Raw genomic sequence first — 27,428 nt, forward strand, 5'->3', positions numbered from 1 at the left:
AAATGAAGCTAGTCTGGGACTGAGTCTTTGTGTGCATATTTTTAATTGCCATAATCCTTCTGTACAGTGTGAGCCCTATCTTGCAATCTTGCTTTGGGCTGTTGGTTAAAAAAGATCATAAGGCGATTTGCAACGAATGAATTAGTTGCTGAAAACGAGTTATATTTACTGCCTGTTCTTAGACCTATCCTTTCCAGAAAGCAGTTGGCCCCTTTGAAAATTATGTACAATTGGATGTCCTCTAGAGTCAGAAAAGGAAACAGCAGTCTTGCTTTCAGAGATCAGGAAAAGGAGATGTCATCTTGGCTAGTGACTCAATCAGGACATTTGATCTCTTTCTTCCAGCCCTGTCATTGCCTCATTTTCCTGCTCCCCATTTTTAGAGAGGATAGCTGGAGTCAGGTCTCTCAGCTATGGGATGGACTTCTGCAGAGTTCATCAGCAGATGTAAGTCCTTCTGCCCTGTTCCTTCAAAGCCACCATGGAGTCAGTTATTGATCACTTAGAGTAAAAGGAGATTATTCCAAATCATCCCACTGATTTTGCTTCTATTCTTTTTCTCACCTTATACCCTATTACTTTACCCTTCTGCTTTCCCACATCCTTCCTGTGTTTCCCCCTTTCTCCATTGTCTTGCTTGTTTACCTGAGTGCAGGTAATACTCATGAATACAAAGTATTAATTTTTTTTCAGACTGCACCCCATGGGCTCATGAAATCTCAGAGTGGAGGAAAGAATAGCTGTAATTGGAAAGCAATAATTTTTGGCTGAGTGGAGCTGCAAATGCTGTAACATTTTTTACTAAATGGGTGCCTTTTTTGGCATTATCATGTCTACTAAATTGTCTTAGGAGCACTGCAGCTATATTGTGTTTGCTTCCAGCCTTTCATATTTTTCCTCCTTTCTGTCCTCTAGGAGGGATCTAGATGGCTGGAAGTTTAAGGACATGTATTGGTCCTTACAGTTCTGGCCAGGTTCATGATGATTTCAGTAGCTCTCTGCAGGAGGATCTGTGACTGCTTTATCTTTCCAGGCCCCTCGCCTGCAAACTATCATCACTTGGTCAGCAGCACTGGAAGCACAGGCTTTCATCTGCTAGGATTGCTGGTGTCTTTGATCTTGGCTGGATGCTTTTTCTCTGTAGTTGCATTGCCCATCTCTTTTTTGATGATCAGTGGACTTCAATAACCAAAACACTAGAAGCCATGCTATACACAGCACAGGGAGCTACATAGAACACAAATTCTCTTAAAATGCTGTCCCTTATTAGGCGCCCTCTTCCCTAGAGCACTGCTGAGCCTCTCTGAGCAGTGGTGGTATGGAGATTGCTTGTTCCAACAGCTTGGCATTTTTTGTAAATCATCTGGTCTTATCCCAAACTCACCCAATAACAAAGTCATTCTCTACACTTCCAGAGCAAGGAGAAACAGAAAATATATGTTTATAAGTGCTGGCAAGTGTTAAGGTTTGGTTGTGAGTAGTAAAAGTAAGAGGGGACTTACTCAGTCCTTTTTCCTTGATTTCTTCTAGAAGATGGTAGAAGGCAAAGCAAGTGCAAAGAACTGGAACAGTTTTGAATAGTCAGCAATTCGAGCAAGAGTGGTTTTTTGGTTTTGTTTCTTTTTTTTTCCTTTTTTAATATATTGACACAGCAGCAAGGGTGTTTTAATGTCATCCCAAATAATTTTTGATAGTGATACATATGCTCTCTATGGGAAGCCAGAATCCATGGCATCTGTTGGAGCAGAACTTTGGTCAGGGTTGAAGGACAGTCCTGTAGACTCTGTGGAGGCCATGCTAATAAGGACAGAGAGAAAAGCATGTATTATTACTCATGGAAACTTATAAATAAAGAATGAGCTGTTTCAGAGAGGAATCAATGTCAAATTGGGCCCTCTGAATTAAGAGCTAGAACTGTAAAAAAAAAGAAAGGAGTATGAGATTTTTTTTTTTTTAATTTTTTAAAGGTAAAATAACATGGCTTAGTGCTAGCAGCCTGGAAGAGGTCCTCCAGATAATAAGCATTTAAAAAAAAAAAAGGAATTAGGAGGTGAGGCAGATTAAAATAACTTTACAGAAGATGGCCCAGTGTTCTGTAGGGTGGTGTAATCAATGCCTGAAGGAAGAATAAATATTTGAGGCTGGCAATGGTTGTGAGTCATATTAGATGTTTCTTTCTTCCTTGTTTTTGTGTTCTTACCATGGGAAAGAATGCTTGCTCTAAGCAGAGATGTAAATCAATTGGGGAAAACAGTAATACCAACAATAGGAAAGAAATGAAGCCACAAAACACCCAACTCACTTGCTATTACCTCTAGATATTATCATGAGATGGAGGGAGACCTAAGCTTACATGCTTAAGCAGCTTTCTTTGATTAATAACATTCAAATATTGGGATTTGCCTGCTCCCTTTCAGTTTTATTTGTTCTTCTTTTACATTAGAGCATTTCCCCCCCTTCCTCTTCTCCCCTGGCTGAAGGTGGCATGCAGATGAGGAGATTCAGATGACAGCAAATCAATAGAGCTCATTTTGTTTGGGGTGCTTTTAGTCAGTGAATAATCTACTGTTCCTTATCACTTTTGTATCTCATGTTTCATAAGATGGTTCTCTATTTGCTTTCTCTATTAAGGGCTAGGTTCTGATAAACTCATTGTCACCTCCTGGTAGTTCCTGGGTGAGTAAGGTTTTATTCACAGTGGTGTCATTTTACACCACACCACACCACAGAAATAGATTCCTGGGTTTCATGGGAAAATAATTGATCCAGGATTAAGTATAAAAAACCAAACCCTCAGGCCCTAAGGAAAAACAAAAAAACCCCTCCCAAACAAACTTAAAACTCCAACAAAACCCCACAAAAACCCCACAAGCAGCAAACATCTAAAACCCACACAAACAAAAGACAAACCAAAAGCATAAAAAGGTGTTCCAGGAAGCCATTGACTCCTGGTTGCCCAGTACCTGATATCCAGTCCAAATGAGCACATGGTTTAGGTCTCCAGACAACTGCTGCATGGATGCTCGTGATTTTTGTGGTTCTGTGATTTTAGCATAGCTACTCAGTTGAGTTGGGTACTATTGATGACAACATAGTGCAACTACTTGAACTCACTCAACTTTGGTAAAACCATTGTGATAAAAAAGACACTTTCACAGTCACCAGGGCATCTTTTTATTCCTTTTTATATAATGTCAATCCCCTTGGCATGCCATTTTAGCTGTTAATGATTATAGTGCCTACTTATGAAGTATAAAACACTGTCTTGAAAAGACTTCAAGAATAAATTTGTGACCATCCTTGATGATCTCTTGAGCCCTAATTTATGAATTATGTTTAAAATAAAAAAAAGTCTTTAGGAGTATGAAAAGAAATTGTCAGGAAATGTCTTCTGCCAAATGAGTCCATCCTGCAAAGTATAAGAAAAAAACTCAGCTTGTGAATGAAAACATGAAAAATTAAGAACCCACAAATGTCCTACATAAAGGCCTGGTAGATGTGGCCATCCCTTTCCAAAGGGAAAGGACAGCATAGATTTCCACCAAGCATCTCTGAAGACACCTTCCCATTAAATGGCAAACTGGATGAAAGATAGTGAGTATTCAGTTTTGACAATAGGCAGCTGAACATCCCATAGTTCTTCACTAGTGTCCCCAGCACTAAAAATGTGTTAGTGGAGCTACTGTATTGCCTCTTTCAGTTGTTGTTTTGCTGCTCTGTGCCAAAGGTTCTTCCTTGTCTTCCTTTTGAAGATCTATAAAAAGACACTGTTTATGTAAATAATCACCTTTGTTTAGGACGGAGGTAGGAGAACAGGCCAGTGAATGATCTGCACTGTTGTTCTGGGAACACAGTGTTTAAAGGTGAGCAAAGAACTGGGTTTATGGGCAACAATATGTTTTTTAAATCATATATTCAAAGATTACAACAGTAATTTCCTCTTAAATAGTACAGAAAAGTAAGCATTTGGGTGGCTGTTGTGAGCTATAATTCATCTGGGAGGGCAGTGTAGAAACTCGCTGTTTCTCATAAGTTTTTCCAAAGCAAGTAAAACTCATAAGTTTTTCCAAACTAAGTACTCAAAAGGGAAAACAAGTAACTTGGGAGTGCAGACTTTGGCTCCTACCACTCCCCAATGGATCCTGTAAAGCCTGACTTAGGGAAAAGAAAAAGTGATCTGATTCCAAGAAGTTTGTGTATGGAAACAAACCATCACCCACTTTTGATAACTGAGATAATGTAAAACTTATCAGCATAATTATTTCCGGCACATTCCCGAAGCACAATGGGTGAGTAACACAGCAGCGGCAGGAGAGGGGCGCGTGTCCAGCTGGATCCACATCCAGGGGCTGCTTCAAAAGAGAGTCAAGCTTGTGAAGGGGCTCAGATACCTCATGTGGGAAACAATGCTGGAAGGTTTGAAAAACCTTCCAGTCCTGCCAAGCAGCATTTAGCTGCTGCCTAGCCCCAGGGTGCCTTAAATGATGGTCTCCTCTGATGCTTTGCTTTGCTGAGACATGGAATTACCCGCCTCTGAAACAGGCAGCGGGACTGCACCACTTACCTTCTAGCCTATGTATAGTTGGGCTTGAAAAATTATCCTTCCTCATCCTGTCCCCGCGAGCAGCTCAGTCCTGAAGGTTTCCTTTTTTTAAAGTATAAAGCTTAGAAGTGGTTTTTGCAGCAAAGCTGGGAATTCAGGTCACCACAAGGCTAACAGGGGTGAGGCTGTGGTATGGTAAATGTTTGCTCTGTGGTCTATAGCATAGTCCCTGGAGCTGTCATTCCAGAGCTGAGTGAGGATCTGATCTTCAGAGGAAAGAAATCCTTCCTCTGTGGGTGTCTGAATTACTGGTGTGCTCTTTAAGGAGCAGAAACAGCATTTTTCCTGGAAAAAAATGAGTCCTTGAGTTGAGGAAAAAGCTATAGGTGCCTTCAGAGGGACCAAGCTTTAGGACCCCAATTTGCACATTATTCCACCAAATGAGCTTTGTATATCCATAGCACACAAAGGTATATAGAGGTGGTGACTCTGCCTATAGGTCCTGTATTATTTCTGAAGAAAGACAAGAGGTGAATATTTGGCTATGCTGAAGGACTCTGCCTTAATTTCACCTCTTGCAATGAGTGTATAGAGCTTTTTGAAGGGCAAATTAGGTAATGTGAAGAATGTGGAGGGTAGCAAGAATTTATTTGGTCATGAATCTGGATGTTTTGATTTAGTTCTAGGAACAACAAACCAGTACAGAAAAGGATGGGAAGGTATTGCCCCAGGTCTCAATGACCTAGTACAAACAGGACACTCTGGCATGACCAGAGGGGCAGATAAGTTTTCCAGGCATGAATCTACGGCCTTTGCCTGTTCAGTGGATTGATTCATTTTTTATTTTTTGATTTTTCTTAGAATTTTTCTCCCAAACTTCTGCATTTTTAAAAATTATTTCCTCAGCTCTAACATCATTGTAGAATTTTGTACAATACTGAGAAAGATAAAACTTTTTCCATCACAAATATATACATATGGCTAAGGCTGAAACTGATTCCCTGAAGGAGGGGGTTGCTCTCCTTTGAAAACACTTATAATTATAATTATGCCTATCAGACCCCCCCCTCTGCCTTTGTCTAATATCAATACATGAACAACACAAGCAGTAAAGATGAGGCAGTCTTTAATGAAGTCTTCCTGAAAGGGACTATTTGAATGGGGATGTGAATAATGAACATACATTAACTTAACACAGGGTCACCCCAGTTTTCCTACATGCTACTTGTGTGGAATAGAGCTGGTGAGTGCATCCTGCACGGCAGGGGATGCATCTCCTCCTCATGTGTGTGTTTTTCAGCTGTGTTGCAAACAGGAAAGGGATATGCTTGAGAGAAAGGCAAACAAGCAGTGAAGGCCTGAGACAACATTCTTGTCACTTTCAGGCTTTATTCATAATAAGGCTTCCTTCCTGCTGTTACGTGTGGTTATAGGAGAATGCAGATGTCACTGAAACACCTGATGCTGCTCTGTGTGCCCTTCCTGAGTTGCTCCAGCCTGTGGGAAGTGCATTCAGTGTTACCCAGCTGCACCAGTGTGCTGAGCATCCTGGCCCCGCTGTGTCTTTGATCTCCTCTTGGCTTGCCTTGCACCAGGGTGTGCCTACACCAGGGCAACAGTCCCAAAGCCTCTGACCTGTCCCTACCTCAACAGCCAGTGCAATAAAATACAGCACCCACAAGTCTCTTCAGCCCCCAACTCAGCTTTTCCTCCTCACAGATGTGATCTAACAGAACACTCATCTTCTGGAAGTCAAATCAGAAAGTTTTGCTTGAAAACCAAAGGTGTTGGTTTCAGGCTCTTGGAAATATTTGTAATGTTTCTGCTCCTGGCTTTCTGGGTCAGGCTTCCTTAGGGTGAGCCAGCTGTAGCTGTGTCCTGTGGTAGATTGGAGAGGATAATGTGCATTTAATTTTTAATTTATACAGTACATAGGAATAGAGCAGGGAAATCAAGTATGGATTAAAAATGAACATTGCCAGATGGTCTCATGAAGCCACTGTCTATTTTGTTGAATCTTCTATCAGAAATAAATTAGATCATATTTCAGGATGGGATTTTTATTGGAGAGTGTTGTGGGCCTTCTCCTGAAGTGCCACTGCCCAATTTACAAGGTCTATCTTAGAGCTCTTCTGTTTATCCTTCCTGTGTGCACCAAGTCCTTCATACTGGGAGATGCTCTGTAGCACAAAACAGCCCTTACCTCAAACTGCAAGTGTTTTTCCCCATGGAAAGAAAAATCTTTGTTAATATGACATCTGCACATAGCTGAGATGATAAGGAATTGATGGAAGATTCTTGCTCATCTTTGGTACTCATTAAAGCTGCTCCCTCTAGTGCTTATTAAAAGAAAAGTAACTGTGCATATGTGACATCTAGAAAGGGAAAATTTATTCTGCTGTCTTCATCTCTCTTCTCAATTAAGAGGAACCAAAATCACCTTTTCTTTGATGAAGCAAGTAGTTGTTAACCTCAACTGCAGTGCCCTTTTGGCCTGACAGCTTCTGTGGTGGTTAACCACAATGGATATTTAATTGTTTTGAGTGCCTTTCTGAAGCTCAGGTGATGATTACTGCACCTAGATGTACCATGCCACAACAACAGGCTCACCCTGCAATCTCCCCTTCACTGCTCTTTCTCCCTGTGCCCTTCTCACAGCCTCTGCTCTGCCTCCAGGTCTGAAACAAAGGTATCCTCCAAAGAGCAATCCCTGGCTAATAAGAAATGTGTAGTTTATTAAACCCTAAGGCATTGTTTTCCTGGGTCACATTTAGTTTCCTCAGGGTTTAGGAGTAGCCTGTCTTCTTTTTGAGCAGATGTTCACCACAAGGGAGGTGGCTGGCTCAGGGGGGTCCCCAGACCTGGCATTACAGGAGTGACACTTGGCAGGCCAAGATGTTCAGCATGGAGTGGTGTCATCAGCTGGGAAGGATGACCCTGCTGCACAAATAGCCCCCCAAAATAAAACACAAAGTAACCAGAACATCCTGGAGAAGAGGATGGTGGGAGCTGCTTGTGTGCAGAATTGCAGAGTGCTCGCTGGCAGCTCTCCTAGGGGGCAGAGTCACTGCACTGGAAGAGACCAAACTTTATGGCCAAGTTATTTGTTCTTGGAGTGTCCTGGAGAGGCAGGTAGGTGTGTTAGGAAGACTGTAACAGCCTTATGGTTTCCAGCATGTGCCAACCCAGCATATGTTTTTTTCCCTGCTCCCAAATTAGTCCAAGACCCCTTGCCTTCACTTCTCCAGTCACGCTTCTCCTCAAATGTGCATTTCTTCAAGCTTCTTCCAGCTGCCCTCTGTTCTCTTCCTAAGTCAGCCATAAGTACCTGTCTCTGCTTCTGGACAGGCAGGGAGGGACAGGTGCCAGCTCTTTATCAGGGTGGACAAAGAGCAATTGCATCTTTGGATCCTCCCTTCTTGGGAAAATGACGTGTTGCTTATCAGCAATTGTAACAGAGCTTGTACCAGTTCCTGGGGTAGGGGCTCTTATTGTGCCCTGTGTGCCAGACAGGGGCAATTATACAACTGCAGACTAATTTTTGGTTGGAGAAGACTGAATCCAATGGGCAGGTAGTTACCTGGCACAAGGAGGTTGATCACTCACAAGCACAGGCTTCCCTTTGTTCAGAGCACGCCTTGGAGCCTGGTGCTGCTGTGTTCCTGTTCCTGGGCAGCACTGCCTATGCCACAAAAGCAGCACCCAGCTGGAGGAGAGACCACAGGGCATCTGTGTAAATAAGCCTGGGTGCTGTTGGTCTCACAGTGTGTGAGCGAGCTTTGACTTGGTATATGTATGTTATAATGAAGAGGCTGATTGAATTTCAGGTAACTTGCAGCTTGAAAGGCTCTAGGGAAAAATAAAGCTAGAGCTCTTTTCCTTAGCAGGATTTTGGGGGGGGGGGGGGGGGGGGGGAAGTTGTTTTGATTAGCTGGGATTTTAATTTTTCTTTACCACTTGAAGAACTGCCTCTTAAATGGGTTGGCAGAGTTCTAACTTAGCTTTGCAAAAGAGGAAAGGGTTTTTTTTTTTCATTCCCAACGTGGCCTAGGAGATTGTCTGTATATTTTTGCTGCATGAGGGAAAGCGTAATGTTGGTTGACGTTGGGTTTTGTGGGCAGAACAAGATGATTTGAAAAATGCCATTCTCACTTCAGCAAAAAAACATGACCTCAGCAAGTATGCTGTCACAGCTTCAAATATGTGTGCCTGTAAGCCTTGGAAAATGAGTACAGATTGAAATCAGCTGCTGTAGGCCAAGTTCTCTGTGGCTGGAGCCATACCCAGAATGGGCTTTTTCTTCTGAACAAACCGTGTAATCTTATTTGTTGTCTTTTTACTTCCACAAAGTCAAATCAAGGCATTAAAAAAAATCCATTTGAAGGAAGCAAACTATTCAAACTAGTCAACTGCAGATGCTCTTTTTAATAAAAAGATGGTTTCTGTAGGATTTTTTCAATCCTGTCATATGCTTTGTGCTGGCTGGACCTTCTAGGCAGCTGTAGCCTAGAGATAAGTAATTTGTCAGGTTGCATTTAAACTCCTAATTTCAACAATATTTTTGTTTTTCTTATTCAAATTATTTAAGTGTAAGAAAACCCATTGACCAAATCCACTCTGTTTGAAGACATCAGAATGGCATCAGGAGTGAATAATTATTGCTGTTGTGATTTATTGTGTTAGCTGGGTAACACCTGGTGATCAGCTGAGAGCAGAGCTGTGTTCCCAGGCTGTGCAAACACCTTACCTGCCTTTGAGTTCCATAAATCAGCCCAGCCCCAGCACTGCCTGAAGGTACATAATGGGCAGCAATGTGTTATGTTACTGTGGCATCCTGAATAAGAAGCCCCAGCCAACCTCTGCACGTCAGAAAACTGTTTTAAAAGCTGTGCCAAGCGTTTTTGCTTTGGGTGTGCAACCAGAACAGCTCTTGGTCTTCTGAGGCAGATATGGATGCCTGGGCTGTGTGTGTCTGAGAATCAATGCCTACAGCTTCAGCCTGCAGGATGCTGAACTTGCAGACAAGGGAGTCAGCGAAAGATCAGGATTTGATTTTAGTTTCTGAATCAAAAGGTAAACATAAAAACTATCCCATTATTTTACTGATATCTGTGTAGGAAATACTTCTATCTGTGCAGCTCTGTAGCTCTTCAAACTGTGTGAGACACATCCCACTGCAAAGAGTCACTGTGCACATGAGGTTATTGTTTGCCTTGCAAATCCTTTGTTAAATTGCCGCTTGATCTGGAGGGGTGTTCTGGATCCAAGATTTTGTCTGAGGATCCTTCTTGATGGTGAAAGCTTCTGCATTTCAACCCAGTTTCTCCAGTACCAGAAGAAGATGATGCATGGTGGAAGTCCCTGTTGCTCTTTCACAGGGATGAGTTTTTCCCAGCCCCTTTCTCCACAGCCAGAACCTCTGCCACAACCAGGGTGTCCTACTGCTGCCCATCCCTGCCAGCTTCCAGCCAGAGCCTGCCTGGAGCCAACATCAGCCTTGCAAAGGACTCTAGCCCTTACTGAGCCTGGTTTTGAAAAACTCCTAACAAAAAGTATTCCATATTGTCTGCACCAAGGAGTTTCAGATCCCAGAAATTCCAGGGTGGTTTTTCTTATTTAATTTTTTAGTTAGTTAGTTGGTTTAGTTAATTAGTTACTTTTATTTCAAACTCAAGATGTTACACAGGCAAACTCAGGGGCTCTCCACAGTGTCCACAGTTCTGGTATCTCTGATCTGCTGGGCACTAGGATGCAGCTCCTCTAGCTCTGAGCCTGAGCTTGGACATGTGATGGTGTCTGAGTGCTGTGGCTGTTCAGCAGTGCCCAGGGAGATGAGCAGCTCTGGGAAGCATGAGAAGGATGTGCTAGGGCTGCGTGCAAGTGTGCAGCTGCTTCCTTCATGCACGGAGGAAATGGAGCACGTGTCCCTGGCGTAAAGTCAGAGGAGCCTTAACCCCAAAGCTCCAGCTACTGAGCTTGGCCTACACCCTTCCTCTCATGTCGTGCTGGTGGCTGTGCTGTTGGAGTGGGGCCAGCCACGCTATGGGGGCCTCCTGCCCCCAGGAGGATTCTGCAGCTGTTTGTGAAGGCCCAGGCTGGGGTGGGATATGGTGCAGCCAGCATCTTCGGAGGCAGCACAGAGGAAACCCCTTTCCAATCAGACAAGTAGCTCTGGAGGAAAACGGTCTGAGGGATAAATGTTCTCCTTGCAGGATTTGCACGGAGTTATTTTGGTTTTTATTTATCTCCAGTTTGGGGGTGAGTCAGCCTGGGATGTGGCTCGGACCGCCTCCTTTGCAAGCCTTCAGGGAAGGCAGACAGCACAGCCTGTGCTCCTCTGTGCCTCTTACCATGCTTTACTACACACTTTATTTTGCAATTTTTAAAAAAACCTCTCCAAGCTGATGTTATTTTTTCCCCTTTCCTCTCTCTCTAGTTTTGTATGGAGCTGAACCAGCCGACGCTGCCAAACATCCGCAAGTGGAAGGGCCCTAGAGGATGTTGGAAGGGTGTTGTTTCCGAAAAACCCTCAGGCCAGCTACACAAGGTACATTAATCCCTAAGTCTGAACTTTGGCTTTGCTTTTTTCCCCCCCTCTAACCAAGGACATATTTTGAATGTTCAAGGCAACACTTTTTGGCAAGGTTTGTATTTCTTGTTTTTAAGCTGGCTGTTCCTATAGCTTTTAATTTGACTCTACAACTTATGTTTTGGAAGAACTGTAGCACACTTGTAAGGAGGAAGATGTGTGTGTGTATTTGGTGTGCGTGTTTTTGGGGGAGGTGGACAAAAGCAGTACAGATATACAGATGAAAAGCCATGCTTTTGGACAAGGTAAAAGTCCTGAGTTTTTTCCCTGGCAGGCTGCAGTACTTCTGACATTTTTTGTGCAAGTCACCTGAACTTGCTCCCTGGTGCTGCACTGGCTGGCATTTCGAAGGGCTTCCCATTTTCCTACCATTTTCCTAGTTTGCAAGTGAAGAGCCCTCAGAGGAGCCCTGCAGCCTGCCATCCTCACCTAGAAGAGTTTACCTTTTGTGTTCCCCAGAGTCCTCAGCACAGCTGTTAAAAATACTGTGGGCTCCATTTGAAATCTGCACCGTGCTGCACTCTGCTTTTCCCTGCAGCATCTTCTGCTCTGGGAATATATGGGAATATATATATATATGTGTTCATATATGTGTTTAAATGTGTGTATATAAATGTATTTATGTATATATATTTTTATATATTTAAATGTATTAAATATATAAATGTATTTAAATATAGAAATGTAGAAATGTATATAATGTATTTAAATATATATATGTATATGGTTAAATGTGTACTGCAGAGAGGTATTGATTTTATAAGGTGGTGACAGCTGCACCTGCCTACTCTTGACAATATTCAAAGTGTAGCTGCTCTTGGCTGGACATCACTGACAGTGCCCAAAAGCAGTTTCTCCCAAGGGAAATCTCTCTTTTTCACCTTTAAGGGTGCTAATGAGTTTCCAGAGCAGTGCCCTGCTTGAGCTGGAGACTGTTGTTGCTGAACAGGTTTGTTCTCATGGTGCAGTTGTTGCAGTGTGGATGTTGTCGTGGGTAGAAGCAGGATCTGAGACCTGTCACATAACAAGTAGTGCCTGTTAGCACATGGGGCAGTCTTCAGCAATCTAGTGATCCAGAATGATCCTTTCTGAGCACTGTTATTACTAAATAAGTGGCTTCAGCTGTGTCTTATAGCCATGCTGCTTAGAATCCACATTTCTTTATTTTGGCTTTCCCAAATCAGGTTGCATCACCGTTCACTGCTTTTGGACTCATGTTTTCTCAGGTGCACCTCCTTTTATTGCCCTTCTGAGAAAAACACAAGCATGAGGGGAAAATAAACCCAAACAAACCAAAACCCACCACCTGGGCAGCACAAGGATTGTACTCTAGCTAGACAGACACACAGAGTCAAGAAGGGTCTGGAAAGGTACAGAGTGCCTGAATGTGTCTGAAGTTTAATACAATCCACACTTCATTGCAGTGCAGAATGTAAATGCCCTTCAGGACATTTTTATTTGTGGCTGGAGTTTTCCTTTGGGATCTCTTGTTAGGCCCGATCATAAAAACACTGAATATAAATAGCTGTGCAAAGTTGCCAAAGTTGTTCCCTCCACTTTTTCTTTTTTTTTACTAAGAATTGTTAATAAATATCTCAGAATTTCTATGTTAAATTCAGAGTCTTTAGTCAGTTCTTTCTTGAGCTGTACTTCCAAAGATAACAATGGCAGCTTTGACTACAGGGTGACTAAATAAAAATTATCACCCACGTTGTTTTACGGACAGGAATATAAGGATGAACAGTTTCCCAAGTTATGGGAGAAATGTGCAGCCAAACTAAGAATAGAAATTTTATCTATTGACTCTTCCTTTTAGCTGCTTTAACAGGAATCTGGCTGAGCTGTAGAACCCTTCAGTAAGCCAAAAGTCTCCTTCTGGGCATAGTTAGTCTGTCAGGTTTGAGCACTGTGTACACAAATGCAGTGAGGTAACACAGTGTAACCCCAAGGACACAGCATCTTTGGCACAAGGTGATTTTGGGATGCTGTGTAGGGATAAATAACACAAAATGGTTAATGGTGCTTCTGGCTTGTCCTTCCATACAGTCTGGGCATTTCAACCAGGCAGTTACTTTTGACTGCCGTGTAGATACAAAGTCTGGAGCCTGGAAGTAGCCAACAGCTGTTCACAGCAGTTTTATTATTTCACATCTTTTCCTGTATCAGTTTTTAGACCTTAGGCTTCTTACTGGTAGAATAATTTTGTCAGTATTTTAAAGGTGACTTATCGAAGGAGCTACCAAAGAATTTGAACCAGCCTGAATCCCTTCAAGGCTCTTGGGAAGTCAGCAGAGCAGTTAACGCTTTTTTATTGCAGCTGAAATGGAGAAAACTCTTCCTTACAACAGATTTAATTGTGATTTGCTAAGGGAAGTAAGTTTGAATGATGCCAAGGGAAATGGTGTCTGGATGATGGGAGAAGAGGCTGACAGTGTTTGAATTAGATACTCTTACTGGTGTCACCAGCATAGACAGCTTTCTGAAAATGCCAATTCCACGTCATAAAGTGATCCAAAAAAATCCCATTCAAGATGATAGAAGCAGAGCTGAAAGGAGCAGAGAGCTGAGCATGAAACATACAAGCTGGAAAAGACAGAGAAATTGATAGGGCTGAGAGGTCTAGACCAGATTTCACTCTAAGAGACTGAAGGGGCCGGGATATTTATAGCGTGCAGCTGAAAAAAGGCAGTGAGATGGTGTGGAGCCTGGGGAGAAGGAACAACTGTGCACAGCATCATCTGCTGCAAGCCCTAGCAGTCACCCAGTGACCTCAGGACACAAAACTCATGGTTAGACAATTAATCATGTGGGTAACAAACTACCTCATTACTGACCACACTCAGAGGTATCCAATGCCTTGCCTGGAGTAGGAGGAAATGGGGACAGGTCAGCCCAAACATGCACACGAGGGGCAGCATCCTTCAGCCCTGCAGTGGTCCTGACCATGCTCTGCCTCTGGAAGATAAAACAGACTGTTAAATCCCTGGCTTTACTGGGGCAGTGCTGGAATTAGCTGGGTGTCCATTAGCCAGTGTGCAGGTGTGAGGGGCTGTGAGTAGCAGAGTGATGAGTGTTTCAGCTTGGCACACTCACTATTCAGTGAAGTCAGTGGAGCTTCCCAGGAAGCATTCCTCCCACATCTGGTGGGAGTTTTGGTAGGGGTGAACTGAAGAAGCCTATTTGTCCTCTGTATCTTCCACTAAAAGCCCAGGAAACTGTTTCTCCTTTATGCTTGTGCATAGCCAATTGGGCTTCCTGCTCTCAGCAGGCACCAAGCCTAGAGATAGATAGATAGATAGATAGATAGATAGATAGATAGATAGATAGATAGATAGATAGATAGATAGATAGATAGATAGATAGATAGATATGGGGCTGCCTTTGGGCAGAATGTTTTGTTTTTACCATCTTGTGACCATCATTTCTCTTTTTCCTTTTTAATTCCAGGGAGTTGAATATTCTGGCTTCCTCTGGGATACAACAGCTGGCATTGAGCTGAAAGATGCCTCGTCTCAGGAGACTGCACAGACTAATGGCAACGGGAGGCACTCATATCCTCACCCTTATCTTGCACATTTCAAGGTAACTGCCACAGTGCCAGTCCAACCTTGCAGAACTTTTACTATAAAGAATTTGGCTATGGTGAAAAGAGACACAGCCTTATCACAAATAAAAATTTGCATAAGCCTCTGGCCCTTCTTATCACTGTCCCATGGCTTGGTTATGGATAGGTGCTTAACGCACCTTAATATATGTGGTAGTTCACCACAATCAGTCCTTTCCCTTGCTCCCGTGGGAGCAAACCCTGCTGCAAGGGAGTATTTGAGAACCTGAGGGTCAGTGGATCCTCAATAGCAGCCAGGCCACAGGACTGGGATTCATCAGTGCCACAAAGAGGGATGAGTGCAGGGAGAATGGAGATGAATTTTATATATCTATACACACACACACACACACATATATATATATGTGTGTGTGTGTCTATGTATATATATATATATATACACATAGATATAGATATATGAGTATGTTTGTGTATAAGGTACAGTGCTTCAGTGAGACTTGGGTTGGCCTATGTTCTGTTGCTGTCACACTTCAGAGTTTCCATTTTAAAGTTTTTTTTCACTAGGGCCGAACCTATCTAAAAGAACATAATCACTTCTGGAGCCAGTTCTTGGACTCCAGAATATATGCTGGAGCAAATATATGAGCAGAGAGAGCCCATCTCCACACAGGCTGTGATGAAAGGGTCCAGTTTAGGGAACTTGACATCTCTGGTAATGCTTTGAGAGAAGCATTAATTGAATAATTATTAATAAATAAAGTATTAGTAATAATTGATCATACAAATAGGTTGAAGTGATTCCCAGAAGGTGAACAGGAGATTGCAGGGAGCCAACAGCTCCTTTCAAGGTACATTAAGTTTCTGGTTAGTCTCTGTGACAAGGCAGGGCTAATCACAAGACAGCAGTAATTAGCCCCTGTAATGACCATGACATTATTTGTAGCTTGTTAACAACTGGTTTGGCATAAACTGATTTTCATAAGCAGCTGACTTCTTTCTGCTGACTTTTTCACCACAGTGGTGAAAGGAAGCTGTTTGCTAATGCAAACTGTTTCCCCAGAACTGAGAGGGTATGAGGTTACTGCAAACAAAGCTGCAAAACGCAAATGCCTCCCTCCTCTTCCTCCCCACACTGAGACACACCAAACGCACCACATACACGGCAGTGTGAGTCCTACTGCTCCAGATTTGTCACTGAAGCTGCTGGGAGCTGGCACGTGGTTTTTTGTGTTGCGACCTTCCATTCCCCAAGTGCAGGCCCTGATTTCTCCTCCCGGCCCCCAGGTTGGAATGAATGACCTGACCGTGGTTAACCTGCACCTGGCCCTGCCGCCCTCTGCCGGGGAGAACAGCGGCAAGAACCACGACAGCCACAAACTGGCAGCCTGTGCGCAGAGTTTGCAGGAGACTCTGAAAGGTAAGGCACGGGTTTTTCCTGCCAGCTGTCACACTTTCTAATTCAAAGGAATTTTTAAAAGACTGAACTTTGCCTCGGTGAGCATTTCAGAAATACCCTTTTCAGCCTCACAATTGTCTTTACCCATATTTGTGTGATGCGTAGCGCGACAAACGTGCTTTTTCCTTGCTCATTGTCTTACAGTCTTTCCTAATTAACACAAACAGCACAGGAGATCCTACTGGCTATGACACTATTCTTTCAAATTAAGTTCCTTCTGGTTTTGTGCTACTGTAACAGCAAGTTCTGCCAAAGGAAAGAAAAGTCACTAGAGTTGAGACCTTATTTTAAATGCTTTGTGGAAATGACACCTACCTGATATAAGAGCACAGCTTTATTTTTTTTCTTCCAAGAGAAATAGTTCTATATATTTAATTGTTGAATAATTTGAAGCTCTTTGGAAAATCCACTGTAAATTCGCAGATGGCTGCTAATGGAAAAAGATACCAAATCCTGCTTTGGTACCTGGATGTAATATGTAGAATAATTTTATTGATTTGAAATTAGTTGCTCTGGCTTTATACCAGGATGAAATGACACCAGAATTTAGACCTGAGCTTGAGCACTGAAATAGGCAGCTGGATTTCTTTACTTCATTTCTGTGAGTTTGCTTTTTACTTTGAAGCTTGCAAATTATTTTTAACTTCCTGTGAAGCAGAACAAAGCAGTTTGGATTCTAAACGTTGCTGATCTTGTTACTGGAACAGAAAAAGTCCAGCCCTTTGTTTACTGCTCAAGAAAGATGTGAAAGGGTTGCAAGGTTATTCGCGTGATGGTTTTCAACTTGGCCCAGCTCAGCAAGTTTGGTCACTTGGAAGTGTTAATGTCCCTCTTGTATAACTCAAGAGGTATTTGCAGTTTCTCTGCGTGCTCTATTGTAGTTCCTTTTGAGCTGCAGAAGCCAGTCAGAGCTATTTTGAGTGCTACTGATTTAAGTGTTTGTCCACGTACTTTAAAATTGGAAAGGATGAAGGTAAACAAAAGGATCATTTGTTTAATCCCCAAAGGCTGAACTGAAACATGGGATAAATGTGTAGCTCTTCTGAAGTCAACTGAGCAGCACTTCCACTGCATCCAAATTTAGACTGTTGGTGTTCTCTTTATTTCATGTTTTAATATTTTCATATGGCCAGCACATTACTGGAGCATGCTTGCTCTTGGCGTAGTCTCTCACCAAAGAAGAAATTCAGATTCCTCTAAACTTGTGGGATGCAGGTGTGGTCTCCTAAGGAAATGGTAGTGCACACATGTGACTTTGAAGTACAGAATTACTCTGCCAAAATGAATTTCATGCTAAAAATGGCCATCATCCTCCAGTTTCTTCCAAATTAGTCCACAAAATATGGGCAGTAAGAACTGGTTTGTGTGTGGGTACTGCAGTAAATTTGAGTTTCTGTTCCCATTTTGCTAACAGATGCCTGTTCTATTACCTTTTATTCTTACTAAGAGGCAGGTGAGCATTTGAGGAACGTTGTTTACTATCCACAGCCTCCCTTGACGCAGGGTATAGTATCTCCATATTTCTCCCATTAGATTGGTGGGTCCTGGATCATTTTTCCCTCTCTTTTTTTTCCTTTCATCAGCACTTGAGAGATGCAGTGGCTGTTAGCTGCTCATAGCTACCTCTTTGCAGCAGCTCTTCTGTCTTCTCCCAAGAGCTCCACCAGTTTGGCTCCAGTGTGGTGCCCATGGGCACACACAGATGTTATTCTGGATGTCCTGGTGGTGGCTGGACCCAGGGACCAGGGTGCTGGGTGCATTGAGAGAGTCCTGAGGGGAAGAGCTTGCAAGTGCTGGTGGATGAGTGGCTGGACATGACCCAGCCATGTGCACTTGCAGCCCAGAAAGTCAGCCTCATCCCTGGCTGCATCAAAAGCAGCGTGGCCAGCAGGGTGAGGGAGGGGATTCTGTCTCTCATGTGACCCCACCTGGAGAGCTGCATCCAGCTCTGGGATCCCCAGCGTAGGAAGGACATGGACCTGTTGGAGCAAGTCCACAGAAGGGCTGTGAAGATGATCAGAGGGCTAGAGCACCTTTCTTCTGTGAAGAAAGGCTGAGGTATCTGGGTTGTTCAGTCTGAAGAAGAGAAGACTTAGGGAATGTCTTACAGCAGTCTTCCAGTACCTAAAAGGAGCCTATGAGAGAGCTGAAGGGGGACTTTTTACAAGGACATGTAGTGATGGAACAAGGGGGAATGGCCTTAAACAGAAAGAGGGTAGTTTTAGATGAGATGTTAGGAAGAAATTCTTGATTGTGAGGGTGCTGAATCACAAGTTGCCCAGAGCAGCTGTGGATGCTCCTCCTTTGCAGTATTCAAGGCCAAGCTTGATGGGGCTTTGAATGATCTGGTCTAGTGGGAGGTGTCCCTGCCCATGGCAGGGGGCTCAAACTAGATGATCTTTAAAGGTCCCTTCCAACACAAACCATTTTGTGATTCTGTGATATCTTCTCCCACTTGGCTTGGCCATGTTCCATGGGTTACCCATGCATCAGGGACTGGGCTTACAAGACTTCTGAGAAGACTTCTTAGCAGCCAATGTAACATCACATCCTTCTATCATATATGTGTCACTCTGTCCAGGAAGGATTTGAGCATTTAAGAGTCTGTTTAATTCATGAGGGAAATCATCCAGAGCATGATAAAGGGCATGGCAGGAAGTATCTCCTACCAAGGGCCCCTTGCCCTGCCATGAAGCAAAGGAGGGTTTCCCAGCTCCTGCAGAGAGGCAGATTTCAGCACTGCAGACCTTCTGCAGGCACTCTCAGTCCCTCAGCTGATTGCCTTGGCACTCCAGAGCTCAGCCACTGCAGCAGAGGGCTGAGTTAAGCTTCTGCTTTGCTTCGCTGGCCAAGAGCCACCCGCAGGCACTGCCAAAATTTGCCGGTGCTTTAGTGAATTTGAAGATGCCTTTGCAAACAGACCAGACTTGTTTTTTCACCTGAGGAGTTCTCCATTGACAAGGCACAAGGCACATTTGGGCCCAGAGGGTGTGAATGTGTGTGAGCACTGCTGAGAGGTCACGAACAGGACACGTGCCTGGCTGCTGTGGGCTGTATGCCACCATGTCCCAACAGATGGAGGCTCTGGGTCCTTGTGGACAGTGCAGTCTGTGTCAGGGACCTTTGCAGCAGAAGATTGGTTGCTAAGAGAGCTCCTGCTGCTCTGTCTGTTGGAGGAGGAGGAGGACCAGATTGCATTAGCCGAGGAGCCTCTGGCTCCTGAGGGGCAGAATCAAGCCCTGCCAGTCTTAAACTCATTTCCTCCAAAAGAGGAGAATCACCGCACAGCACCAATAGGATTGTCTTATTTTCTCTTTTTCTCTCCATCTGATTGTAGTTGTGGGCATCATGATTGCAGTTTTTGATCAGTTATCATCCCTCATAATGAACAATGGTATGATTTCTTCCAGAACTTTTGCTAAGTTTGGCTGAGAGCCATTGGGGCTCATCCATGAGACCCCTGAGAGCTGCAGCTGCTGTGGGCAACTCTGCTCCCTGCCTCTGCTGAGAGACTCAGGAATGTCCAGTGAGACAGAGTCACACGCTTGGGAACAACCAGGCAGGTTCACTTCCTTCCCTCTCATGGCTGGATGTCTGTCAAGGTCTTGGGAGACAGACAGACACGAAACTGCAGTGACGTTGTTGTTGCAGAGGTAGGACCAGGGCTGAGAGTGAGCCAGGACAAAAGGGATATGAAGTTGGTGGTTGTCTAGAAAACTGGTTGCTTGCTCTTCTTTGCTTTTAGCACAGGGCTGCCTGATGTGTTCCCCACTCCTCTGCAGTCTGAGAAGCCCCAGAAGCTCCTCTCAGAGGGGAACAAAAAGTACTCGCTTCTCTCCCCAATGGCAAGTGGGATTTCAGCTTCTTTAACAAGCTCCAGCCTATTCTGTCTGTCAACTTTACACTTTGTTATGATTTTATGCTTAGTTATTCTGCATGCAAATTCTAAACGGGTGAAGAATATAGTGATTTCCTCCCTGGGCAGTCAGGTGCAAGCTGACTTCTTACCCCCTTCCAAGCACGCATCCAAGTGCTGGATCATGTATCCTCTGCTATTTCTAACCTCTCCAGAATGGAAAGGTTAAAATTTTCAGTCAGTTAAAATTTTCACTTGTAAGTACAGTGGGGTTTTTCCATAGATATTTCATGTAAGGGAGGTAGTCTTGAAGATTTGCTAAAAAATGCATGAGTAGTTTAGGATAGAATAGATTAGATTTTGTGCATAATCAAGGTACTGCTGTTAAGGTCCCAGCCTGCCCATCATTTTTAAATACCAAGGATGTGCTCCAGAGGTTTCTGTAATGGCCTTTTCCAGCATAGTGTGGAGATGGAAGGAGCCAAGTGCTGCCTGGGCCATTAAGCAAGTGTTAGCACGGAAGGACCAAAGTTACACTTCAGGATTCCTGGTCCTGCCAAACAAGAAATCTTGCAGAAGATCTTTGTCATGCGATGTATGCACAACTCATCCCATTAGAAAAAGACTGATTTTTCTTTTGGGCTCTGATGGAGCTTTAAAAAACTCAGGTTCAGATTCAGGTGGGTTTTTTTCCTTCAAAGATGGGAAGACTGCTGTAATGAATGCTTTATAGAATAGTTTTTAAATTTCTTTTATTTACAATATGATTTGTGACTTAGGGCAGAGAAACCACAAATATTTTCACTAACTATTCATTGCCCCTCTTCATCTTAGCAAGTACCATGTTTTGAAGTATTTGTAAGTAATATCCCTTCAATCTTGCTTGCTCTCTTGCCTTTTCCCAGTTCATCTTTTCTGCACTGCAAGACAGGAGTGGAATAGATTTTGTTGAGCTTGTGCTCCCTCTCCTGGAAAGCGACTTCTACAGCAACAGCAAAAATGAGGAGGTTTATCCAGAGCACTGTGTGGTAGAGAAAGTCTGTCCATCCCATCCCCTCTCACACTTCAATCCCAGGAAAGAAAAAGCCTATAGGCTATTCATAGATCTCTTCTCTGAAGTCAACTTTGGGATATTTTTTTTTTTGTGCATTTTTGCCTCGTTTCACCATCCTTCTTGAGTGTCAAGTAGTGCCTTGGCAGCATCTCTGGTCATCTCTCAGCATTCTTCTTCAGTTGTCTTGTCAGACATTTCTGGCAGTGGTTTGAGATGGGCACGGAGGTGTGTGCTTTGTCCTCTTACCTAAGGGCACAGGTGGGATGTCTGCATCCACATCTGTCAGGCTAGGAGAGCACACCTTGTGGATATGAGATCGGGGTCTGGAGTTTCTATTCTCCTTCATTAGGGTTGGAAACAAAACATAACTGAAGTAATTTTCTGTTTCAAGTTGAGCAGTATCCCTTCAGTCAGCCAGGCAAAAGAAAGTTGGTCTAGTCAGGGAGTGTCTGTGTGGTTTCTCACCTCATCTTCTGCCATCAGGTTTGCAGACTGCTCCTTGGTCCTATTCCTTGGGATTTTTTAATGCAGAGGTTAGAATGAACACTGCACTTTTGGCACTGTGGTGTATACCAGCATAAGGCTGCGTCTTCCTGGGTTCCTCACAAAACTGTTCTTTAATCTTAAAGAAAATATATTTTAAAACAATGTCTGCATAAGTTAAAGCCAGAAGATATTTCTTGCAGAAAAACGAAACAAAGAAAGGGAACAGATTTCTAAAAATTTCTGAGACTAAAACTGCTTGTCTTTGAGTTTGTCACTAACAGGGAGTAGCAAGGAAAAGACACTAATCTTTGGGCTTCAGTAATGCTTGTCTCTCACAGTACCCTTCTGGACAAAACGTCCAGCACACATGTGGATAACCACGTTACGTGATGGGTGAGCAACCAGGTCACAGATCAGGCCCAAAAATTTACAGTGAATGGGGTGACATCAGGCTGGCATCCAGTCACTAGTGAGGTTCCACAGGGCGCCATCCTTGGCCCAGTTCTCTTCAGCATCTTCAGTAATGGACATGGGACTTGAAGGAATACTAAGTTTGAAAACAACACTACACTGTGAGGAGCTGTCAGCTCCCTTGAGGGCAGACAGGTCCTGCAGAGAGACCTCAACAAACTAGAGAGATGGAAAATCACCAACCATATGAAGATCAGCAAGGGCAAGTTCCAGATTCTGCACCTGGGATGGGGCAACCCTGGTTGTGTGCACAGACTGGGGAATGAGAGGCTGAAGAGCAGCCCTGTGGGAAAAAGACCTGGGGCTCCTGGTGGATGGCAAGTTGAACATGAGTCAGCAGTGCCCTGGCAGCCAGGAGGGAAACTGTGTCCTAGGGGACATCAGGGACAGCATCACCAGCCGACCAATGGAAGGGATTGTCCTGTTCTGCTCTGCACTGTGGTGGCCTCACTTTGGGTTCTGGGGGCAGTTTGGGGTGCCAAAACATAGGAAAGAATTTAGCTGTTAGAGAGTGTCCAGAGGAGCACCATGAGGATGGTGAAGGGCCTTGAGGGGAAGTGGTATGAAGAGCAGCTGAGGTCACTTGTCTGTTCAGCCTGGAGGAGAGGAGACTGAGGGGAGATCTCATTGTGATCTTGAACATCCTCAAGAGGGCAAGAGGAGAGGCAGGTACTGATCTCTTCACTTTTGTGCCCAGGAACAGGACCTGAGGGAATGGCCTGAAGCTGAGTTCAGAGAAGGTTTATGTTGGGTATTAGGAAGAAGTTCCTCACCCAGAGAGTGGTTGGGGACAGGCTCCCCAGAGAAGTGATCACAGCACAAAGCCTGCCTGAGTTCAAGAAGTGTTTGGACAGTGCTCTCAGGCACATGGTGTGACTTGGGATGTCCTGTGCCGGACCAGGAATTGGACTCAATGACCCTTTTGAGGCCCTTCCAACTCAGCATTTCCTATGATTCTTTGACTCTATAATAAATGAGATTATATTTAAAAATAAGCATCAAATGTATACTGGCTGGTTTTATTGTCATGAAGAGAATGGCCATGAGTGAACAGTCAGTGAGAAGGGCTTTAAACAGCATTTCTTTCAGGAGTTCAGAATACAATCACTTTGTTTATTCAGCATTTGTACTTTTCCTCTTTCCATTAATCCTCTTGTACTTGAGTGATGGATGTCCATTCCTCCCATTCTTTTCTATTTTTCTTGTTTTCCAGGAGAAAAAGATGTAATAATCCTGGGAGATTTTAACCAGGCCCCAGACAGCAGTGACCATGACATCCTGAGGAAGGAGAAGTTTCACCACCTGGTCCCTTCCAGCACCTTCACCAACATCAGCACAAAGAACCCACAAGGGTCCAAGTCGCTGGATAACATCTGGATCAGCCGGAGCTTGAAAAAGGTTTTCACAGGTAGAGCTGCTTGTTTGAAGTCGTGTAACCTTTATTTGTGTCAGGCTCGCTCTGGGCAGCGTCACCTAACGTTTCCCTGTGCCTCTCTTTGCTGCAGGCCACTGGGCTGTCGTGCGAGAAGGGCTCACAAACCCATGGATCCCCGATAACTGGTCCTGGGGTGGGGTGGCCTCGGAGCACTGCCCCGTGCTGGCTGAGTTTTACCTGGAGAAGGACTGGAACAGGAAGGAGGTGACGCGGAATGGGAACGGGGTGACGGTGGAACGCAGCGACTCCCACACGAAGCACGAACGATGACGTGAACTCGAGGGTGCCTCTCCTGCCACCCAGGGAAGGCTCTGGTCACTCATGACCCCACGGCAGAGCAGGACTGCCTTCCCCTCCCTCTCCTTCCTGCTCTCCTCCCTGCACCTAGAAAGCATCAGCACTTGATTTTGGTGGTCCTGGCTTTGAGCCCCTCCTGGACAGTTCTGGACGGAGCCTCATGGCAGCAGAACAATCTGCAGCTTTTTCCGGGGACACAGTGGACATTTCCACACCTGGAGATTTGGATAAGAATTGTACAGAAAAATAAAGTGTACTTTTAATATTGGAAAAGCTCTTTGCTGAAATGCAGCTGAACAGGGTTTTGCTGGGAGGGGGAAGGGCAGGTGATGGTTATTTTCCTTTGCCTGCTTGTAGATTGAGGTAATAAGAGAGGCCCCAAAAAGAGAGACACGGTGGACATTCTTGACGACTCTCAAATGCCATTCAGCACTTGCAAAAGCTGCTGGAGCTGGTCCCTATGTGACCTGCAGTGAGACCTGAATGCCTCTGCCCCAGTCTGGAGAGACACTGTTCCTCTGCAGACCCATGTGGGCACCCCCTCATCCTTTCTTTCCTCCTTCCTTACACAGCTGGCAGGGTCATTTTGCCCCTGAATAGCTTCCTGGAGCTTGACTTTGTCTTTTTGTGTGGTGCAACATTCAGTGTTGGGTTTTCTTCCTGCCCAATAGTTTTTAGGAGCTGGGAAAGCACCAACTTGTCTCTCTGCATAGCCAGGTCCACTTCTCCAGTGCCCTTTGCCTTGCTCCCTGTTGGGCATCCCACAGGAACAGCCTGTGTCCTCTGTGCGTGCAGCTGGCATCAGTGAGATGTAGCCATGGATCTTTGTCTAGGAGTTGGTGTTCTGCAGGCCATGCATCCTGGAGGTCTGTAGATGAGCCCATATTCATGTGATCCCTGCAGGGGCTGGCCCACATGATGCACTGACCTCCAAAAGTCCATTGGCTTTTTTAAGGGTTTCAGTTTCTCCCTGTGGCAGACCAGGCAGTCATGCATCCCTTTCCTGAGCCTCACTGCTGCATGAGCCTGGTGCACTCACCACAACCACCACAAATCCAGCACGTGGTCATTGTCCATATGGCAGGGATGGGGCTGCTTCCAAGGGGGTTTGGGTTCTGGGCAAGTCCTGGATGGGAGCACTTCAGTCGCTGCCTTGGCAGTGCCAGGAATGGAACATTGAATTTGCCACCCACATGAGATTTTTCATGCAGCAATCAATAGCCAGTGACCTAGAAGGGAAACAGATCAGCACTTCAGCAACTGCAAAAGAAATAGTTAGAGTGTGAAAGGCGCTGAGCTGCCCCCTAAGCCAGTGCCTGCTGCTCTGGGCTGCAGATGACCACACATTTTGCTGCTGAGAGGAAAGGAAAGCTCTCTGGCATGGCTCACTACTCTTGACAGCAGTGCCACACCAAAGGAGATGCTGTAACTGAGGGTTTTAGAGCGAAACAGCAAAATATTCTTGCAGTATTTTTATTACTGGAACTTTCTGACATATCACCTCATTTCTAACGACTCAATAATAACTAATTTCAATAATAACTAATTTGCAAGCACACACAGTTGAACAGCTTTTCTATCTGTATGCAAAATTAAACCTAGAAAAAGGTGGCATAGCATGGGGGTGACTCTCAGACTGAGGGAGATTTCAAGGATGTTTCAAGAGGCCAAGTGAATGACTAAGAACTCAGAACATCAGCCCAAAAATGTACCTTTAGTTGCTCAACATTCCTTATTGAAAATAGAAGGTGCAGGCACTTATTTCTGGTCATTAAAGAAAGTAGCTGAGACCTTGGCTCCAGCTTTCATTCTCAATCCTTGCTGCAACTTTGTCCTTTTCAATCAAGTGCAATTTTGCTGCCCTCTTTTAATTTGAGCAGCACCAGATTCCCCAAAAAACTCTCAGTGGATAACTGAAAAATATAGGCAAAGATGCAATAGAGTTGCTTTAGTCAGATGAATATTCCATGAGGTGAGATGCAGTAATATACCCAAGACACACTCACTCTCTTGCACCAGCTATTGTTTCCCTGCTATAAATCTGTTTGGAGGCTGAAATTATTTTGTAGCTCTAGAAATAACACTTGGAAAGGCCAGATTCCATTTATTCTGCTGTGTGTAAATAAGTGCAGAGGCACCAAAGCTGAGAGAAGCACCTGCAGCCTCCTGAGCAGGTGACAGTGCTCACAGGTGCTGCAGGGGCCCTTGCTTTGGCTCATGAGTTAACAGGGGCTGCAGGTGTGGGAAATGAGCTGAGCCCCCTTCATAACCCATGGGTGAGCTGTAGGGAGAGTTAATGAGGCTGCTCTGTAGCCCAGAGGTTCCTCAGCCCAGTGGAGAGCTCTGGAAAGATGGTTACTTGGTGGATAAAAAATGGATTGAGATAAGATGGGAGGAAGATGGAGGAATTGGATACCTACAGGTGGGATTCTGCCTTGCATGGAGCATCTGTATGAGGTATGTGCCTGGTTACTTCATGTTGGCAATCAGCTGTGTCTCACTGGTTTTCAGAAGTTTGCTTTTTTCTGACAACCTTGGAGGAGGATGAGATGGTTGTGAGTTTGATGGATTTTGGAGTTCCCAAGAATATCTGTTGTTCTATAGTTGTTTAGAAGCTGAAGTGGTGGCTGTGTTCCTCCTGCCCCTGTGGGAGCAAGCCTGAATAGCAATTTTATTTCAAGATGCCCCTGGTGCAACCTCTGCTGGCCCAGCTGGCTGTGGCTTTAGTGCCCAGGCAGTGCCAAGGAAGGCAGCAACTAAGGTGGGGGGGTACAGAAGCAGTGAACCATTCTTACATCTTGGGGTCCCCTCAGGAGACCAAATTTTGTGAGGCAGGGTCCTGCTTTATTAGTAACGTCACCAATGGCTAGAGAATGATTTGGTCTGGGTTTAATTTTTTGTAAGGCCATTTATCTCAGCTGTGCAGAGTGAAGGCTGGTGAAGCTCTTCCCTGCCCACTGCACATGCAGCCTTGGCCTCTTCCTTCCAGCAAAGTGCTGCCTCCTGTCCCCTGCTGACACATGCCAGCCTCAGACCTCCCCTGGCCAGGGGACATGGTGACAGCTGATAGACAGCACATGGTCCCTGTGGTGGCTTCTGCAGGGAGCTCACTCCTCTTTCTAGCAGGGGGAGGCAGCTCCTGGAAGGACATATTTGAGTTCTCTACCTTTTAGCATCTTCTGGAAAAAGCTTAAAGCACCACCCAGCTCACCAAGGCTGAGATGGCCATTTCTAGCATTTGGCCTCTTTGCTCCTCACAATGAAAGCTTTTAAATTATTTTCAGCAAATTATTGTCCTTTCCTATTTGCTCTGGCCCATTTGCTTCATGGGAGACCCTCTGCTTTGTCCTGTGGGCTTTCTAAAATAACTTACTTAACTAACTTGAACTAATGTCCATTTGGTCACTTGGCTTTGCAGTGTTGTTGCACTGCAGAGTTGCAAGCCATCTAAAAAAAGGAGGTGTGATATAGAAGGGTTTGGAGAGTTGTTAAAAACCTGTGAGGAGCAAACACAAGGAAATAATTGTCCTGGAGATGAACTTCCAAGAACCAGGTTGTGGCAGCAGTGGGTTGAAGAATCCTGATGCAGCAGGCAGGAGTGGTAGCTTGGCCGCACAAGTTAATCAGCCTTGGTCTTGGCACTCTTAAACCCTAAGGGGAGTCAGTGCTCAGTGTT

At 44.5% G+C, this 27,428-nt stretch overlaps 1 protein-coding gene across 1 annotated transcript in view; it reads left to right on the top strand.

The window, feature by feature from the left end:
* The window catches only part of EEPD1 (endonuclease/exonuclease/phosphatase family domain containing 1), a 62,778-nt gene extending 38,753 nt beyond the window's left edge, over nt 1–24,025 (top strand). Inside the window, exons 3-7 of the mRNA XM_063156950.1 lie at nt 10,980–11,090; nt 14,580–14,714; nt 15,982–16,114; nt 23,234–23,428; nt 23,526–24,025. Coding sequence (XP_063013020.1) covers nt 10,980–11,090; nt 14,580–14,714; nt 15,982–16,114; nt 23,234–23,428; nt 23,526–23,725 — 774 coding nt within the window. The 3' untranslated portion in view covers nt 23,726–24,025. The remainder of the gene's footprint in view (nt 1–10,979; nt 11,091–14,579; nt 14,715–15,981; nt 16,115–23,233; nt 23,429–23,525) is intronic.
* Nucleotides 24,026–27,428: the final 3,403 nt, after the last annotated feature.

This window comes from Melospiza melodia, chromosome 1 (assembly GCF_035770615.1).
Source record: "Melospiza melodia melodia isolate bMelMel2 chromosome 1, bMelMel2.pri, whole genome shotgun sequence".
In the NCBI taxonomy this organism is placed as follows: Eukaryota; Metazoa; Chordata; class Aves; order Passeriformes; family Passerellidae; genus Melospiza; species Melospiza melodia.